This window comes from Symphodus melops (genome assembly GCF_947650265.1).
Source record: "Symphodus melops genome assembly, chromosome: 9".
NCBI lineage: Eukaryota > Metazoa > Chordata > Actinopteri > Labriformes > Labridae > Symphodus > Symphodus melops.
This window is the reverse complement of record NC_136699.1, coordinates 14,247,394-14,267,558: the sequence shown is the minus strand read 5'-3', so window position 1 is coordinate 14,267,558 and position 20,165 is coordinate 14,247,394. Positions and strand designations below refer to the sequence as shown.

At 41.2% G+C, this 20,165-nt stretch overlaps 1 protein-coding gene across 4 annotated transcripts in view; it reads right to left on the bottom strand.

The window, feature by feature from the left end:
- The window catches only part of mid2 (midline 2), a 124,438-nt gene that overhangs the window by 8,466 nt on the left and 95,807 nt on the right, over positions 1-20,165 (bottom strand). For all 4 annotated transcript variants that reach the window (XM_079351588.1, XM_079351587.1, XM_079351586.1 and 1 more), the window contains 5 exons: positions 19,483-19,590; positions 15,714-15,862; positions 14,594-14,721; positions 14,341-14,484; positions 8,352-8,513 (listed from right to left, as the gene is read on the bottom strand). In XM_079351588.1, coding sequence (XP_079207714.1) covers positions 8,352-8,513; positions 14,341-14,484; positions 14,594-14,721; positions 15,714-15,862; positions 19,483-19,590 — 691 coding nt within the window. The remainder of the gene's footprint in view (positions 1-8,351; positions 8,514-14,340; positions 14,485-14,593; positions 14,722-15,713; positions 15,863-19,482; positions 19,591-20,165) is intronic.

The following is a 20,165-nucleotide window of genomic DNA, read 5'->3' as shown; positions in this document are numbered from 1 at the left end:
CTTCAGGGGCTGCCTAGAAGCATGAGGCCTGTCATCACAGATGCATGCTGGGTAAATATTATTGCAGGTCCTTAAACAGTTGACAAAGCGATACATGTACCCCTGGGGCACCTTGACATGAGATATTTTCAGCCTGTATGTTAGCATCTTACTTAGCACAGGGTCATGGATCTTAAGATTTAAACACCTGCACACACAAACACAAATACACACTCTTGGGGTGCTTGATGGCGACCTGCTTCTTACACACCACATGGACACCAGGAATAGTCTCCCAACAGACTGACAAAGATAATAAAGTCAATAGTCCAGTGTTTGATTTTCAGCACAGCAGCTGCCTAAAGGAGGCCGGTACGCAATCCAATTAGCTTTTGTTTGGACACAAACAAAGTGCTCTCTCAAAATACAGCCCATTCCTCGCTTGTAAACAAAAGGGCTACAACAGCAAGACACATTTAAGCCTGGATTTACATTGTTGATACTCCTTCTTCCCACCATCCTGCAGCTGTGCTCCAGAAAGTGACTGAAGTGGATGTAGATTTTAAGAGGCTTCATGCTGGGATGGGTGCAAATGTCAAGGCAGAGTGCTGGACTGAGTGAAGCTAGTTAATGTAGAAGACCCAGAGGGTGGAGAGAGCTATTTTGAAACTGAGATTTAACTAGAGTTTGCCTCTTTTTCAAATGCTCCAGAAACTAAAAAAAGTTAGAATAAGTTGTTCTTGGCCCGGGTACATGTTCTGAATTTATATCTGAGAAAATCACATTTTGTAGTTGACTTCCACCTGCGCTCGCAATCAAATCCGACACTATGAACAGTTCAGCCTGTTTCCTCTGACTGGACCTGAAGTCACAGGGCTGCAGTCCTGAATACTAAGCACAAAGACGGTAAGACCACTGTAAAATGTGGCCTACATAAGCTGCTGTTACCCCTCAGTGTAAATATGAACCTTTCTCTCCGTCCTGAAATAACAAACTGCTTCCCTCTTCCACTGCAGCTTTGCTTCCTGTTGGTGTGAATTCATTACCGACACAGACAGCTAATTAAAAGCATAAATAGGCCAAAGTCTATAAAAGCTGAATAGATAAAGGCGGGTTCTTCTTCTGTCGGCTGCCAGTCTAATAATTAATGACCAAACTCAGATGCAACCTTAATTCAATTGCATGCTCATCAATGCCTAAAAACACAGCGCTTTAAAACACAAATACAATGATTATTATGTTGTCAGCCAGAAGATATGGCTTTGACTTTCAAATGTTTAAGTAATACGCAGGAATTTCAATTAATTAGATCAGCTTCATTATTCTTGTTTTTCATGCTGGAAAAAAAAAAAGTCAAGAATACTATAAACATCTCAAGCCTGTGAGAGAGCAACCTTTCCACAAACCTGCACAGTGATATAAAACAAATGTATTTGCCCTGTATTTTATAATGTACCTTGTATTGACTTAACATTTATAAATTGTAACTGGACTGACCCATCTGTGCTTGGCTCAGGCCTGGACTGTATTAATGGGTAAAAAGCAGTGGATTGAGGGCACTCATGTCTGCAGACACTCATCCCTGCAAAGAGCTATTCGCTGTCTGCTTCTTCCGCTCTACACACTTCCTCTCACTCTCAATCTGTCACCTTTTATCTGCTTTCATACTTTCCCTTGCACACTGTCTCTTTGTTGCTTCTTCCCCCTTGACTTTAGAGGACAAATGCGTAGAAATGTGGTCACATGCATGCACTAGCTCTTTGAACTGCCTTCTTCTTCTGTGTCATTCTTAATTCATATGTGCTTTAAGAAGCTGTGAGGCACTTCACGTGTTAGCTGTGGCCATCTAACAGCGCAGTGATACTTCTGCGGTATATGTGTCGCCGTTCACTCTGAGCCACTCAAGGCTCCATGAGTGGTTTCATCTGAGTGACCTTAAAAGCCTGTGAAAGCTTTAAAACTTCACAACATGACTTTAAGTGTTGTCAAAATCTATCTGTCTCGGGCCTATGGAATCGCGTGAGACAGGTTAGCAGCCGAGGTGTGAAACCATTATAAGAGGAATGCATTGATTTAGCTCTGCACTCCTACAGTATAACACTGTGGGTCAAAGAGAACATACAGTAACGGATCAAGATGCAGCAGAGCCGTAAATATCCTCTTCGATAACACATCTTTCATGTAAAACCAGAAGTCTGCATTTTCACTTGACAGTTGACGTTCTGATTGGAGATTGACGTGTCATGTTAGCAGCTAAGCAAATGAAGCATCGAGCCAAGCTTGGATTTTAGGTTACATCGTCAGGCTGAGCTGATTATTTGTGTGCCGTTTATTGTCTCTCTGTATTACCCTGTCCATTTCCACATGTCTTGCACCATTTATGAAAAATAAAAACTTTCAGCTGATCTTACATAAATGTGGAGTCCTCCTAGAAAGAAGAATAAACATTTATATGGAAGATTTGACAGAATTCTCCTTTAAGGCCGTAGGTCACGGTAATGGAATACATCACCTTTTCACACTATTTTACAAGCAGTACCTTTACAAACATAAACTGAACATCAGTGTTATTTGATTTTTTCTCTCTTTTTTTAGGAAATTGAATCAACTCAATATAAATATCTGTATTTGTTTGTCATTTACAGTTTTGATCTTCAAGGTGTCTTCCTGTAGGGAGTACCTCAGAAGTCACAGAAGTTAGTGTGTTGCAGCATCCATTGTTTCTTCTTATTTCTTTCTCTGACCCTCTCTTACACATATAAACGTAGATGCTCATCATGACTATGCATTGTTGGGCTTTGTCTACGTCTGTGTGGGATGAGAGAGAGGCTGTCTGGCTTGTCCTCGAAAGTTTTGGCAACTTTTGATGACAAATCTGACTTCTGGGATGAATTGACAGATGGCATGAAGATTGAACAAAGGCCACCAGAGGAAGTGATCATATGCTGTAGCCGGGGGGTAACAGAGGATAGAGTGCCAAGAGAGGAGATACAGAGGGACATGAAACATGGAGGGTTTGAGGCCAAGGAAATACGTTCTATAAGAGTAACAGACTTTTACAATGCTGCTCCAACTTCAGGAAAGTAAACCTGAGTCAACGCTTTTAGTTTTTGTAAGCTGAAAATGTTTAATAAGATTCTCTAGGTTCAAGTATTGAACCCTCTGTTTTCAATATCTCGTCCTCGACAACAAAAACTTCATAATCTCCTGAATAAAGAAAAAAAAACCCTTACAAACTGAAACCCTAAAACTGCTGCACTGCATGTTCTCGAGCACATTTGAACAGTTGGTTGAATTCGAATTTGTTTAACATATATACAGTGCAGCATTTTTTTAAAGTTTACTTGAGACTCTCTCCAGCAGACAGGGCTGTGATGCACGTCTTCCAAGTATCTGTTCAACTTGTCACAGCATTCTTTTGCTTTGCCTGAAATATGATGAGCTTAGGCTAAAAGCCTGCAGTGCCTCTCATCTTAGAAAAAAAAAGAAAAGTGACAGCTAAACCCTACAATCCAGCCACAGACAGAAAGAGAGACTTCAAGAGGAAGGAAAGAAGTTGTGGTTCCGGGCTCAGAAGATTGCTACTAGCGCTCGTACGCGCAGCAGAGTCTAAAGAGGAACCTAATAAGCCTGTCAAAGTGAGATATTTTGTGATCAGTTTAGTTGTGACCCACTTTAATCCAACAGCACAGCTCGGCTTTACAATTCCTCTGAGCAAAGAGGGAGGAGAGAGAGGGGGAGATAAGAGAAAGAGAGAGGGACAGACGCACACAAACACACATGATGCGGGTGCCATGATGAAAAAAACAAACAAAAAAAACCCCTGCCATCATCAACACAAATATTGATGTGTTTTTTTTTTTTTGGTTCTTTGAAGGCAGGTCACAACTTTTCCATCATAGAAATATGCTGGTTGCCAATCACGAGCTTAGAAACTCAAACAAACGTGGCTGTGGGTGGACTAGCTGTCCCCCTCGATAGGACTGCCTTTCAGAGGAGAGGAGGAATAAGAGAAAGTGAATGTGAAGTGGAGGGAGGAGAATCATGTTTTACTGTGCAACAGATAAACTGGACACCATACAGTATACTGTGTTGTGCTAATACTATGCTGCATACCATGGAAGGTAGTGGGTACAGGACAGGACTCCCCTTGCCTGTTTCATGAGCGGCAACTTTTGATAAAAAAATCCGAAACGCTTGTGTGAGACAAAGTGAGAGACAATACAGAAGTGCAGACTGACAATGACAAACACCTTTAAACACTCATTCTACTTATCTGTGTCAGGGGAGGACATTATAAATTGAAGTGCTGCTCAGTGTTATTATTATTATTTTTTTTGGCCCAGTAAGAGTCCTGAGCCTCAGTGACAGCGAGCTGACTGCCAGCCTTAGATACCCGGCACTTCACCTCCCAACGCTCCCCGGCTATTTGTCGTGCCAGCATCACGCTGAGGCAGTAATCCACCCTAATGCCACAAGAAAAGAGTTAACGCACCGCCATGCTCCGAGTCCCACAGGCAGAGAGAGTCTGGAAGATGGCGACTGGTAGGTGGGTTTGGGGGGGGGGGGGGGGGGGGGGGGGCAGTGAGGTCACAGATTCAGAGGAGAGGGCCTGCTGATGCTTGATGAAGAAAGGGAGGACTTTAAAGTAGCAGAAGGTGGAATCAAATAGGGGCAGGACAGGTGAATAGTTGGAGAGGTTGGCAAGTTGTTTTAAGTTTCACACTACCAGCTATAAAATATGTTTAATTGGCAATATGCACATAAAAAGGAGGCCGGATGCAAAGGCCCTTGTGTCCAATTAGTTTCACATTATATTTGAATCAGCAGCTGAACAGGTTTTTATTATTAAACCTGCAATTAAACTTAAAGGCAGAAACTGGGAATTCTTCTAAAGCTTTATGGGGGATTTGAGGAACTTGTAAGAAAATGGTAGTTACTAAAATATGAAGTTAAGAAATATTTTTGTCCTTTTGTGTCCTCATTGTGTGTGTAAGTAAAATACACTCACTTGCAGCCCTGTTTCGTCTCAACATAGTATATAACTTTTTGGCAACTAAATGCTATTTTGTGTCCACTTGCTGATCACTTCCTGTGTTTTGCTGCTGTTTTAAGCTGAGTTAGCTGTGCACATGGTTATTAAAGCTTTAACACTGCAAACAGCTTCCAGCTGTAGGGAAGAGCTATAATGCAGTATTGTAAATTGCTGCATAGGCATGATTAAAGATACCGTCCCCAATGCAAACTCATATAATAGTTGCATTTTTTCTGTTCTTGCATTAGTCTCTAGGCTGTTGCAAACAGGATTGAATTATTATTATTATTATTATTATTATTATTAGAAGAGGACAAATTACGTAAATAATTACAAAGAGCAAAACACACGGTGCATGGTTTGAATCCCTGTTGGACAGGGCCTCCCTGTGTGGAGTTTGCATGATCTCCCCTGTGCATGCCTGGGTTCTCTCTAGGAAACCCCGGCCTCCTACCACAGTCCATAGACGTGCTTGTAACATTAATTGGTGACTATAAAATTGCAGCTGTAGGTGTGAATGTGGTTATGTCGGCTTGTATGCCTGTATATGTCTGCACTGTGATTGAATGACAAACCCTCCAGGGTGAACCCCGCCTGACAGCCTGTCACCCAATGACAGCTTGAATCGGCTCCACCCCGAACGGGAAAAGCGGTAAAGAGAAGGGATGGATGGAACAATCCACAGGGTCAAACTGGTGTGGGTTTGTCAATCCCTAACACTTCAGTCAGGTTTCAGATTCTTCTGCATACAGGGAAAGCAAGGGCAACAATCGAGTGAGAGAGGGAGGGTGTATGTTTGCGTAAGTGACAAGATCGTTCCCTGATGACTGCAGTTCCCCACCCTTTTTTTTTTCACAGTGTATCCAGATTACACTTAATCCTAAATGCCACAGCCTGACTCCTGACAGCAGCTAAGAGGAGCTGACGTATCAGCCTTGTTTCATCTTCACTGCACTGCCGCTGTGATTTAAGGCCGATTTCAAATTTATATTGGGTCCCCTCGAGACTCAGCCTAAACTATTATTATTAGCAAGGTTTTAACCCTTTGTATGCCACAGCTGTGCATGAGATCTTGGTGCGGATTATTCAGTGCCACAGAGTAGACTGATCTTGCTCAGCAGAGACGATCACATTGTCCTTCTATTCTCTTGTGCATTAATAATGCCTCGTCTTTATGGAACTATGATGCTGTGTCTTTCTTTCTTTCTTTCTTTCTTTCTTTCTTTTAATGTTTATTATTAAGAGAAGAATCAAGAACACAAAAATGGAGTGCAAGGCCAAGCCAAGATTTAACATTAAAGAATAACACTTTAAGGAGAAAAGGCAGGAATAAAATGAAGACATCTAGAAATAATCAGAGAAGTATATCATTGAATACATTGACTTCAAAACAGAACACACCACTTATAAAAACACAGATAAAGTAAACGTCATAAAGGTATATAATAAAAGTGGAGGGTGAGATGAACAAAGATTACTTGCGTATAGTTTTAAGATCTCATTTTGTGGTTTGGATGAAAATAAAAAAAAGCTTGGACGAGTATTTTATCCGAGTATTGTGCTGATTCAGCAGGAGTGTTAAACCCATTCTGCTTCCCATTTGAAAACTGTGATTTCAGTGATGAGTTTTCTAATTTTAGAACCAAGCCTGCAGGCTGTAGATTAAAGTGAATGAAGTGAGTGTGAGTAAATGTCCTGGATGTTTAACAGAGAAGGAAAGCCCAGGTCTTGATGGAAGAGGCCAACAATACAGTTTGTGAAACAACAGATGCTAGTTTTTTTTTTAAATTTTTTTTTTAAAGATTTGTTTTTGGCCTTTTTTGCCTTTATTATAGAGGGAGGACAGTGGATAGAGTCGGAAAGGGGGAGAGAGAGTGGGGAGAGATATGCGGGAAATGGGCCACAGGCAGGACGCGAACCCGGGCCGCCCGCGCGCAAGGACTGAGCCTCAATACGTGGGGTCGCGCGCACTGCCGCTGCGCCACCGGCGACCCCACAGATGCTAGTTTTTTATAATATTTTTGTGTCCATCTTGGCCAGCATGAAGCATGTATAATAGACTCCTCTGATGCAAAGTGAGAAAATAAATCAAAGGACATTAAATGGTTAACTCTCTTGTCATGAACACATTAAACAAGTTATGCCATGTTGTACAGTTTGTCTAGAGTGTCATGAAGGGAGTACAGGACATCACAGCTGCTGGAATCTTCGACTGAGGGGAATAAAAACTAAGGTGTCTCTTTATGGACTTTTATTCTGCTTTTAACTGCATGCCACATGTTCTTGCACACAGGCTCATGTCTTGTTTAAAAATGTAATGTACTGCAGGATCTCAGATGGTTGGTTTAACGGACCCGCCCAGTAAGGCCTCAGCCCTCACTGGGTCCTGTTTATGGCTGTGTGCTTTTTAACACCCTTATCACTTTTACGAATTCAATCAGTGTTTGAGGAAGTCACGTGTCATGACATGTTATTCAATACACCCATGAGACTGTGAATGAAAGCGTATTCAGGGTGGAAACAAGACCAGTTCTTGGTGGATTGCTCACCGGTGTGAACAGTCCTGCCTCAAAATAAAGGTGAGGAAGACATAAGGAATGTTCTATTTTTTTTTAAGGGAAGGCGTCTTCGCCCTGCAGCTTGTTAGATCAAGACATCGCACAGCAGTAATGAGGTTATTGGGCAAAGGGTGCTTGAAGGAAACTAAACTTCATTCAGATGAATCCATGAGGGAAGAGGTTTAGTCTTTATGTAACAAAAATAGATGCAGATCATCTTTTGTGCCAGCTGGTATTGACCCACCATCTCACCGTGTCATTCTGTGTCAGTGTATGACGCCATTTTTTGTATTGTGTTGGACCACGAAATGTGAAGCAAAATTAAAACTTACTTATATATCAAACGGCAAAACACTTTAAAGATTACTTATAATTGCAAATCATTTCATCAATTCAAGGCAGGCAAGTTTGAGCTATTATGAAGAATGAACTCAAACTCTGTTAACAAAGGCACAGCGGCTAAGGGGATTAATGCCATACTATGACTACTGTCATCGGATGAAATGTCTGAAGTATATCTGGAGACGACTCGTTTTTAAAAAGGAAGTGTGTTCTAGACCATGCTATCATCATTTTCTGACACTAATGGTTCACAATGATACGCTTGTGAAAGTTGAACCTGATGTACTTCGAGCTTTAACATAGTCAGTGAAGTTTTCATGGAGCATGAGCAGAGGTTTTCAGTGGCGGGTGTTGAATTAAAGAAGAAAAAAAGAGATCTTTCTCTTTTAAATCTTTACAGAAAAGCAGGCAGAAGCGTCGCAAGATCCTTCACTTACTGTTAGTTTTGAGGCGAGCCGGCTCGCTGTTGCGGCTTCCTGCCTGGTTGATCGCCTTGACAAAAAAGATGTAACGGGTGCCACTCTGAAGGCCGTGCACCGTGTAGTGGTTCTGCTTGATGTTCGGTACGATCATCCAGCTGTCAGCCGAGTTGTACAAACCTGGAAGAACACACGAGAAGACACACAACGCATGAGTTACCAAGCTCTGTTAATGTTTTTTAGAATATGTTGGGCTATTCTGACTCCGGCTGCGAAAAGAGCAAATGTGGAAAAAAATTGCAACCCCCGCCCCCCCAAAAAAAACCTGACCTGAGGAGTTGTTTTTTCTTCAAACCTTGGGTGAGTCATGTCAGAGTTAAAACCCAAGCGATCATCCTCGATGCTATGCAACATTTATGTGTACACACTGATCCATCCCATTTCCTTTCCATCAACTTTACCATGGCGTACTCCCCTGCGGCTATACTGTGTGTTCACTAAGCTAAATCTATAAACCATTAAGAACAAGGTGCTCACAAAATAAGACAAGTGAACGTCTGTAGTAAACGCCCGAGGGCAAAAAGAGGGTGATAGCCTTTCATGTTCAAATGTACAGCAGCATGGGCAACACCAACATGACCTCGGTAGGTGTGTGTCTTTGATTCACAGAGACTTCTAGCAGAATGTTAGTGATGGCTGGGTGGGCTCGACAGGAAGCCCCCATGCTCCTGAACTCAAGTCTCCTTCGCCCTTCAGCTACAGCGGAGGGTGAAGGATGTGGAGGAAACCTCAGCTCAGAAACAGGGATTGACTACAATGAGCTGCTCGTTTAACCTCGACTGTTATGTTAAATAAAGGGAATAAATTGACAGGTTTTTTTTTTGCCTCCACTGACCCACCACATGTGTTTTAGAAAGTGCTGCTAAGGCGGAGAAGTTTGAATGGCTGAGTTGTTGATGAAGCTTTTGTGGAGAACACCTGTACATGAATGATATATTAAAAAGACTCACAGCTTAGTGTGCTACGGCACTGTATACGTGTAGCGAACTTATGCTTCGAGTTGATGTGTGAAATAAACAGACAGTGTGAAATGTCTCACTTCCTACACTGGCTGTGTTTTTCACACATTTTAGTGGTGTTGTCATGGAGGACAGGTGAATAGAGCTGATTAAAATCCTTTGTAGCAGAGTTTGGAGCCTCTCCAGCCGCAGTAAATACGCTCGTTTGCGGAACAACGCAATGAATTTTAATGAGCTTTTATACCCTGTTAGATAAACCTTGAACTTCATAAACACATTGATTATTCCCGCTGTGATGTGCCAGCACAACACCAGACAGAAATATGGTTTTGTGAGGCAGAGCCACTGACCGCCATGCCTACATTTTTTTTTCTTTCCCCCACCTAAAAAATTCCCATCACATTCATATAAAACATTTGCCAAAACGAACAAAGCCTTCTTGTTCAGCAGCACTACAGTTGAGGTTGATATTTGTAGAGCTGAAGGTGAAACAACAATCCTTTTTATTGTTTTGTTTTTCTTCCCCCCCACCTCTTACAGATAGAAAGGGGAACAAGGAGGAGAGGAGCTCTCAGGGCCATGCCTGCCCTGTCCCTTCTGGTGAGGATGCGTGGTGAATTATTAAACAAGATGGCAACGGCATGCATAAGTAATGTCTGGGAGTCTGCTTGTAAATATAAATACTTCACAAGACGCAAATACGGCCTTTAAAAGTGAGGCAGCGTTAAGAATGAATGAGGGGGGAGGACTGTTAAAGTTAGAGTCAAGGCTACACACATCTACTTCGATTCACGGGCTTTTGAAGACAACAAAAGAAATGGCGGAGAGAGTTTATGTGCCTTTAAGCTCAGAGAGGATGTAGGTGGTGGGAATGTAGACGCGTTTTGTTTTACAAGCATCGATCTTCTACGATGAAATTCAACAATCAATGCTTTCCTCACAAAAAGTAAGCATGCTGTTAAACTACAACGGGTCTCCCTTGTTGTCTCCAGAACTACACCTCCCACCTGTCGCCTGAGCCCTTTAAAGAGAAAATAGGGAGGCTGCAGTGTTGTTTTGGCTTTCAAGAAGAGGAACAGGGGAAAGACAAGTGAGAAGGACTTCACACTGCTTTCCATTTTTAAAGCTTTTGATCTTCATAGCTCCTCTTCCCTTTTAGCTAAATCAAATTAGGTCAGTACACAGAAATATTCCATCGGTACTTCCGCCGCTGAAAAGAGAGAGTTTTCTGACAGTAGCAAAGCTGCTTTGTAGAGCATTGTGACGCAAACATGTGAATTGGGGGACTGAATGTGGAAAGAAAGAAAGGGAAACAGAAAATATATCAGCTTGTGTCAAACCAGGTATTAAGTGTGTTTGTGTGTCTGCGTGTGAAAGACAAAATAATAATAAAAAAAAGGAAACTCAAAGTAACCTGGAAAAGGAAGAAAGGTTTTTCTTTGATGATGCAATACAATACAAAAGCCTCATCATGTCAACTAACTAATCCTGCGCTTTTTGTGAAAGATGCCCCAACGTGCGAGCAAGAGAGAGATGTTTTTAGGGGGTTTATTTTTGGGTCTTCGATGTTCCCATTCTCAAGACAGGACATAGTCAGAAATAGGGGATGGAAGGGAATGACATATAGGGAAGGAGCTACGGCCGGGGGGGGGGGGGGGGGGGGGGTGCACTAACCATCAGGCCACAAGAGAGAGAGATTTAAAGAAACTGTAACAGTGACTATGGATCCTGCTCTCTTAAAATCAAATTCACATTTCACTCACAAGCTGACCCACAGCTGAAATCAACATGTAGATGTTTGTTCAACTTGCAGAGCTCTCAGGGAAATGTATGCACGACAACAGAAATGATAAAAAAAAAAGTTTAAAATCATGCGGAGGTGGGAGCGGGAGGTTTAGACTTCTCTGAGTCCAGACAGAGACAGTAAAGGAAAACAAATGAGTGTGGAGGCTGTTTGGCTTCTACGCCTTGTTAGTTTTATAGGGTAGCTGTTATAAATATGATAGCCATAGGCCATGAGGAAACGAAAAAAAACCACAAATGGTTGTGCAGCCAAAAATGGTAGAGTAGTGACTTTTGACTGGAGGCCATGATGGAGAAACTATAGCACTTTACAATACTGTAGTCTCTCAAGTGTAATGCAAACAAGCTGCTATATATATTTTATTTTATTTATTTCTGCTGTAAAAAGCTGTTTTTTTTTCTGTGACTTCTGGTGCTGATGCGGCCAGCCTCAAGCAGACACACTTGACAGAAAGCAGGATTTTACACTTCTGCATCGGCTTCATTTTTCAACAACCGAGGTTGCTGATTAGATGCATGTGATCAGACTTTTCTGTGCAAAGAAAAACAAATATTGACAGAGGAGACGATGCACGACATACGTGGATAGTTGTTGCTGATGCTTTCTAGCAAATAAACGAGTCCACAACACAAGACTTTTGCACCTAGCAAAGTACCACATGTAGCACCCACTCATTTACAGTGAAGGCGACGCAACACGCTGTCATATTTTTCTTTTCTACTCTCTTTGTGTTTTTTCTAAGTTTTTTTTTTTTGGTGTTTTTTTTCCACTGGAGATTCCATTTTCTGCTGCTAAGCTTGGATGATCCTGCAGTGGCAGGGTTCAAAAGACCCGGCAGCCTTTCCCTCCATCAACAAGGAAAGGCTTGCCAAGTCTGTGAAAGAGGTGAGAGAGAGAGAGAGAGAGAGAGAGAGAGAGAGAGAGAGAGAGAGAGAGAGAGAGAGAGAGAGAGAGAGAGAGAGAGAGAGAGAGAGAGAGAGAGAGAGAGAGAGAGAGAGAGAGAGAGAGAGAGAGAGAGAGAGAGGGACTGGATTGCACTCAAGTGGGAACATTTAGCCACTTGAAAAGTCAGAGGGAAATGCAATGGTAAAAACTCAAGTGGCATGGCAGCCTAAATGGGTTTCTCTTTTTCTCCGTTTCTCCTGTGAATCTCAGAGGACTATGTGGCAGCACTCGGCTGAATATCTGAGTCACTCAGACTAACAGCTGAAATCTATCCTGATGTTTCAAATGTCTGGGGCACTAGAGTTGCTCAGTTTAAACAGAGAAATGTCAGACTGCTCAGGGGAGAGGAGTGAGGAAGATGAAAAGATCAACGAGGGAAGGGGAAGGTAGAGAGGTACAGGGACGTGTGTACAAGCTCGAATATACACAATGATGTACATTAAAAGTTTCATGCTGACATCAGTGGTAAGTGCTCATCTTCAGCTCCCTTATGTCCCATTGATGTATTCTGATTTTCACCTGTTCCTTCCCTCCTCCTCCTCCAGTGTGTTTTTTTCTTGTTCCTTTATTTGTGTAGACAATTGGCTGTGTGACGCAAATGGGGCCCAGATGTGTAAATCATGTCTCCGGAATTTGAAATCAGTTTGAATTTAGCTACAATTTAAGAAAGGGGGACTCATTACTACTACCTAAATGTTTTTTTTTTTCTTTTGTACATTCATGTGTCGTCTACTTTTAGTTAAGATAACGCCTTCAGCATTTTTTACAAAGATAACAAAACAAGTAGTGGAATTTTGGATTCAACTGTGAGAGTGATTTAACTTTTTTTTTTTTTTAAGAAATCAAAAATGGCAAATATATATCAAGACTTCTGTGTCGATAGTTGTTGAGTTGACCTAAAATTCTCAGTCATGTTTGGAGTCTCATTCCCTTTAGTCTTTAGAAACCCAAACAGGCTACATATAGATAGCCAGGTTGTGGTGTCATCGTATCGAAAAGGTTTACAAATAAATGGTCGTGTAAGGGCAGACCTATGTGTTGCAAAAAATGTTGTACTTTTGTTTCAGATAGAAACGAGGGCAGTAGAGATTTCACTTTCTCTCGAGAGCTGCAGCTTTCATTTGGCTTAAACGAGTAAAAGACACAAAACAGAGAAACTCTCACAAGCATCTGACTGTGATCTGCATTGTGTGGCCTATTTTTATAATAAGTGTTCTCAATAACTCAGCTCGATCTCTTGATTAGAAAAACGCATGGAAAACAACAAAGACTAAAGCTGGACAGAAAATCTAGGTTATGCAAAAGGGTTTGCATCAAATATTAAACTTATGAAAATAAGACTGAGCAATACAGAAAGTATTTGTGGTGCCCCAATTTATTTCTTTTTGTAAGTGCAGAGAAATCTGTGGGACTATTGTGTTACTCCCAGCTTTGTGGATCCGTGTATGCAGCTAGATATGTCTATTACTGTTAAAAATATAAAGACTCTACTCTACATTATTCGTATGAATGCGTACATCCTTTACTTCACTAACCCTTCAAAAAACAAGTCTGTGACTTTCAAGGGAGCAGATGGCCTCGCGGTTATGTTGTGAGTCATGTACAGAGACTATGGTCCAAGCAGCTTGTCCACAATGTCCTATCAAAAAAAAGGCAAAAAGCCCTTAAATAAAAACGGATATAAACTTTTACAAAGACACAATCATTTTGACCATAACTGCTAGACTTGCTGAGATGTTGCATTCAAAAGTATATTTATCATGATAAAAGTCAGAGAACTGTCACAGCAACATCAGTTCAGCAAAATCTAAGAAATCATAAGCTACCACTCATTTACAGCCACGCAAGCAGCAACATCTTTGAATGTCTTAAAATCAGCAACATTGTGTTTTATTGTCTTTGAATGTAACTGTCCATTTCTATAAAGATAATTGTTTTATTTCTTCCTATCAAAGTATCCAAGTTAAAGATACCATGCTGGTGTTTAGCAATACATTCTTCAAGACCGCATTTGATTAACTAATGAATGAACATAGCATTCATTCTTTGTACAGCTCCCTATCAAACATTTGGAATAAAATATGTGATGATCTTATCCCTCTTGGCTTACCTTTGTTTGAAAACAACTGTGCTCACTTTTAGACCTACATAATGATGCCTTATCTGTATTACCATGAGGACAAACCATAGCTTTGTCTGTGTTTAAGAGTAAGTGTGTGTACGTGTGTTTATATCTCACTGATGAAATTAGTCTGGCCAGTGTAGATGGTGTACTGCAGCTCGTAGGAGGTGACGCTGAACTCGTCCTCAGATGTCCAGTGGACAGTGATGGTGTCATGGGAGGCGGTGCACAGCTCGTCTCTGATGGAGGGAGGGTTTGGAGCTACATGTGAAGGAAACCACAACAGGATGTGACATGTTAAACCAGCAGTATTTAAGATAAAGAATGAAGATTGAGCTTCTGGACTGGGCGAAAACAGCACAACTCTCACCTGTTAGGTAATCTAGTCCCTCCAAAATTTTCTTCTCTCTGGAAAAGTCCAGGGCGAAGTTGTCAAATGCCTCGTTCAGGTTGACGTCAGGGATGAGTACCTGGGAGGAGGCCGTCGCCATGGCAACCCTTTATTTGGTCAAGGGTGCGGGGTCCATGGAAGAAAATGTCAGCGGAAGGGAGGAGAGTTGAGGGAGCCGAGGAAGGTCAGGAGGTCAGACGAGGTGATCAGAGGAAAAGAGCGGAGCAGCAATAAAAGATGAGAGGTGATGAAGACAGGGGAAAATTGTGAAGAGGGAAGAGAAAAGCAGGATAAGATGGCCATGGAAAAAAAAGGAGACAGAGAAATGGAAGGGGGGCGGGAGAAGTAGGAGAAGAAAAAAAAAAATGTTAGAAAATATTTAGAACATCAAAAAGAGGTCTGACAATCCCAAACCGTCTCCACAACAAATCCCACAGTTGTATATTAACCCAGAGATCTGTCAGATTCCAACAGGCCAGACACACACTGACAGACTGTCTCCACAGTGTGTACAGCTTTGTGGAAACACGTGCCTTCTACTTCTGATCTGAGCATCAGTGAGCCAACTGTGGCAGGAAGCGGCCTGAACCACAGAGCTGGCAAGGTAACAGAGCGGCGCACCGACCCTCACTAGTCCTTAAGACCTGTACTCCTCAGTGAAGAGAAACCAGTGGCTCAATATACAGCCAGGGCGAGCAATGAAAAAAAACTTCAGTATAAAAAACGCCTAACTGTCTGTTTCAGAGGAAATGTTGGAAAGTATCTGGCCCGTGTTGGGGGGTGGGATAAAGGTATTACAGAGGAACTGAGGGGGAAAGAGCAACTGCAGAGCCAAGCTCGGAGACAATTTTCACAGAGGTTTGACATTGATCGCAGAAGCTCCAAAAGGTTTGATTTAATTGTGATTTAGCCTTTCTCTTAGGTGGGATTTTGAAAAGGAAAAAAAAAAAGCCATTATGTGTGATCGCTTTGTAGGTCAAACGATTTTCTAATCTCAACTTTTATTATCTAAAACAGTTTTAAAAAGGCTGTATGTCCAAGTCCCTAACAGTGTGTGTCTGGAGGTATTCAAAGAGAAAGCGTCACTGGCATCACCCACCTCTCTGCTACATTTCGGGCGGTCTGGAGGAAGCGGGCGTGGTCGTTCTCCTTCAAGCTCTGTTCGGCCTGTGTGATGAGCGCGCTGGATCGTTCCAGACACTGGCGACAGTTTGCGATCTGCTGAGCCAACTTACGCAGCTTCATCACCTGGAAAAACACACACAAAAAACCAACATGTTGCTGTGTTTCAACCCAGATTTACACGTCTTCCCTCTATGTCAACTTTAAAGGGATACATGACTCAATGTGTCCTCGAAGAAACAGAACACAAAAACAACATGAGTTTACCAGAATACAAATATTTCTGGTGTAGCCAAAGGCAAAAAGCCCATTCTTCCACAATGCAGGAATTTTTAGCTATACTTTGTCTTTCATCATGTCTCCCAATTCTCAGACAAAGGCACTGCTGTTATTGATCTGTTATGCTCATCTCCCGTCATTGAAAATAACTTCCAAATTGTTTCAATGCACTGCTCTGATTCTGGGAAGAAAACAACTCAGCAAACCATATACCTGAAAAAAAAACTTTCAAATAGGGTGCAGTGATTCCAGTATGAGATATGGAGAAAATGCCTGTACTATCCTGCTCTAAGTCTTTTATAAAATCTATGTTTTGCATATCAAGAGGCAGTGAGGGGGGCCAGAGTAAACACAGACTGAGTTCTGTAATGCAATCCTCCCTGACTGTAATTTGTCAAAGGGCTTGATTCAATTTCAGCAGAACGGAAGCCCTTCTATTCTCCTACTTAAGCTAAGTTAATCCATTTATCTTCATTACGGCTCATATCCAGATTCCTTGAATTAACTTAGTTTGATGAAACTCTCCATAGGAAGAAAAAAAAAAAAAAAACAGCCTGTTTTTGAGACTCAAGACTGTCAACCAAAGGTGAGCTGTAAAAAAAACAACTCCCCCCCCATCTTTTTGAAGTTAAAACGAAGCTCAGCAATAACGACCGATTTAAACTATGTTGAACTTTAAAAAAGCCAAGAAGTTCAATAAAGATAATGTCATTGTCTTATTCAAGCATACTTCTGGAAACCACTAACCACTTAAATCGCCTCACAATAAAAAGACAGAACAATCCAAAAGATGAGTACCTTGACAGGATTAGTCACGAACATTGTCTGCGAGACATTTTGGATTATGCTGAGAAGAATTCACAATAAAACACTGGGTGACAATTAATTAATAACTTGTAAAAAAAAAACAAAAAAAGAAAATAAACGACAACAAAAACCCCCAATAATAACAATCTAATGTGAAATCACTTCCTTCAGCTGGCAAAACTGCACCTTTGAAGAAGCATAGAAGCTGCCTAGAAGTCCACCTTCAGGCTGTTAATAACTCAAAGAGGAGAAGCGAGGCACGTGTAAATGGATCGGTTATTATTCAGCAACTTATGCTGCACATAACAATTTCAGAGATGATTACTCTTCTCTCTTAGAATAATGAACAATATAGCAGGGCTTTGAGTGTGTGTGTGTGTGTGTGTGTGTGTGCGCGTGTGTCTCTCACCTTATGTAAACAGTATCTAATCAAGTGCGAAAAAATGACAATCAATATTCAATCTTCGCTCTAAAATGATTAGTAATACCAGTCCATCAGTACTTGTCCAAATTGAGCTCTAAATGAAAAGTGTCATCGAATGTTACAAACAAGATTTGGATTGTGAATCTGTGAGCTTTGGAGTACTGGTCTGTGGGGTTTTTGTTGGTTATGCAGAATCAGATAATTCACCTGTTTACAGTCTTTCTACTATGCTAAGCTAACCAGCACATTTTTTTGTTCAGCAACATTACCAGTTGTTGATGGTCTATGTAAGTAAAGAATTATTCCATATGATGTTGTACCTTTTTGCATTTAGAGATTTCAGACCTGACTGATGAAGTCTAGACTACATCAGCCGTAACCTTTGTATACTACGCACTAAAATATTCACTACATATCAAATATATATGCATGTTTTAAGGAGTGAAAACAGATTGAATATAGGGAGAAAGGAATTGCAGACAAGCAGAGCCAAACAATAACAACACACATTCACACAGCAAAATGACAATAGAGTGTGTTTGTTTGGGCAGGGAAAGATTAGTCATGACTGCAGAGCCTCCTTAGAGACAGACAGGGCTTGTTAGCGGGAGGTTAGGGAAAGAGAGGATGGGAGCACCTTGCACAGCTCTGCACATCCTGATCAAGCCTGCATAATCCTGTTACTCTGTGGCAGAGTTACTTCTAAGTATTTTAGTTTCTAAACAAGAAAAAAAAAGAGCAGGAGGATGTTGCAATGCCTGGAACTAGATGTGTTTATGCCATCTCTAGTGGTCTCTTCTGCTCTTAAAATCCATTTTACTATACCCGTGATAATTGAAATTCTCAAATTACATTTCCCTTACCTTTCTTGGCCCTTAAACAGCCTTCAATATTAACACATCACCTGCAGGCTTCTATCAATCAAGCCTTCCTCTTGTGTATTTTCACTCTGTAGCCTCTACCAGACAGCCTTTTACAGAGCCAGACTCTCAGGAGAAGCAGCCTTGCTCTTTGTCTGCAATCAGTGTGGACACACTCTGACATAGTCAAAAAAAACACCAAAACACCACATTTTGTCCAGACCTTGTGCTGAGTGTTTGGACACCTTTGATCTATAACAGAGCTCCTTCCACATATACCTAAAACTTCACCTCTGAGAGGGAAAAATTAGGGCTCACCTCTGTCCTGAAACAGGCGTTCTCAGGGGGAGGCATCAGACCAGAAACACGCACGCACGCACACACACACACACACACACACACACACACACACACACACACACACACACACACACACACACACACACACACACACACACACACACACACACACACACACACACACACACACACACACACACACACACACACACACACACACACACACACACACACACACACACACACACACACACACACACACACACACACACACACACACACACACACACACACACACACACACACACACACACACACACACACACACACACACACACACACTCGAATAGAAGGTCCAGTACTGTCATCACTGGCTCTTCAGCTATCTTTCCACTCTTTTTCTCTGCAGTTCTAAGGAGCTAATATGCTAATTTAGGATAATTGTTTGGGTTAGAAGGAACCTGTGCTGCTTGTTTTGCTGTAAAATTCACTCTTACTGCTCCCATCAATGTTTCTCGCAGCAGTACAAAGAATAATTTGACTGTAGAAAATGTTCCACAAATTCTTGTCACACTACCAGCACCAAAAAGCACACAATGTTTGCAAGCTGACAACATTTTTTTCTTAGAGTGTGTCGGTTAGAATAATAACAAAAATGTCAGTGAATCTCTTTATTTTCAGTCTACATTTAAACTACTTACTGCCAGCTAACCAGCGGCTGACTTGCTAGCTAGATTGAGTTTTTCGATGCAGTGGGATAGACAGATGCGCCTGTCAGCTTGTTTTCAATCCGTCTATTAATGCTCTATTAAATCTATTAAAGAGGAGTTGACCTGTGCCATTCTTCATGAGTTTAACTTCATCAAAATGGTTGTTGTAAAAAGTCTCAATTTCTCAAAGTCTCAAAGTTCCTGAATTTCCCTTGGGATCAATAAAGTATCTATCTATCTATCTATCTATCTATCTATCTATCTATCTATCTATCTATCTATCTATCTATCTATCTATCTATCTATCTATCTATCATGCTAAACCTGAAACCAGAGGAGGATGAAGGAGAGATGGGGATACTTCACCTTGGACTCTTTGATCTTCACAGCGATGACCTGTTTTCTCTGGCGGATGATCTCCACCAGCTCATCACACTCCTCAACCAGCTTGGCTTCATGCATGGCTGTGTTGACCTGGAGACGGAAGCAGGTAAAGGTGAACATGACATAGGCTTGCCAACACATGGACACATTTATTCATATTTGCTAAAATACACATTTAATGACATTTGCTTCACTCGTGTGTGTTTCTGTTTTCTGTGTTAAATGTGTATGGTGGAGGATGTAATGTATATCTTTATGTATCTTGAGGTCTTTGTGTTTTGATAATCCATGGGATTGTGCATCCTCTTCTCTTTGTGGAGCTTTTTAAGATTTCTGGATGGTAGCTTTGATGATTTATATCATCGCTTACATACAGAGCACGTTGTTAATTTTAGTTTTTTTCCATTTCGTTATTTATTCTGCACACAAGGACAAGCTGCTTCCAACAAGATGTGCACATATTAGAATTAACTTGCAATGAACTATGAAGTGATTTCCAAGTCTTTAATTATGACACTGGGAAGCCCATAAATCATTTTAAATGACAAATCACACATTGATCAACATTAAAAACAACTTAAAATGCACATATTAAATAAACAGATGGTTGGTTACCTGTTTATTTGTCATGTATCATATAAGTGAGACAATATTGCTTTTTTTGC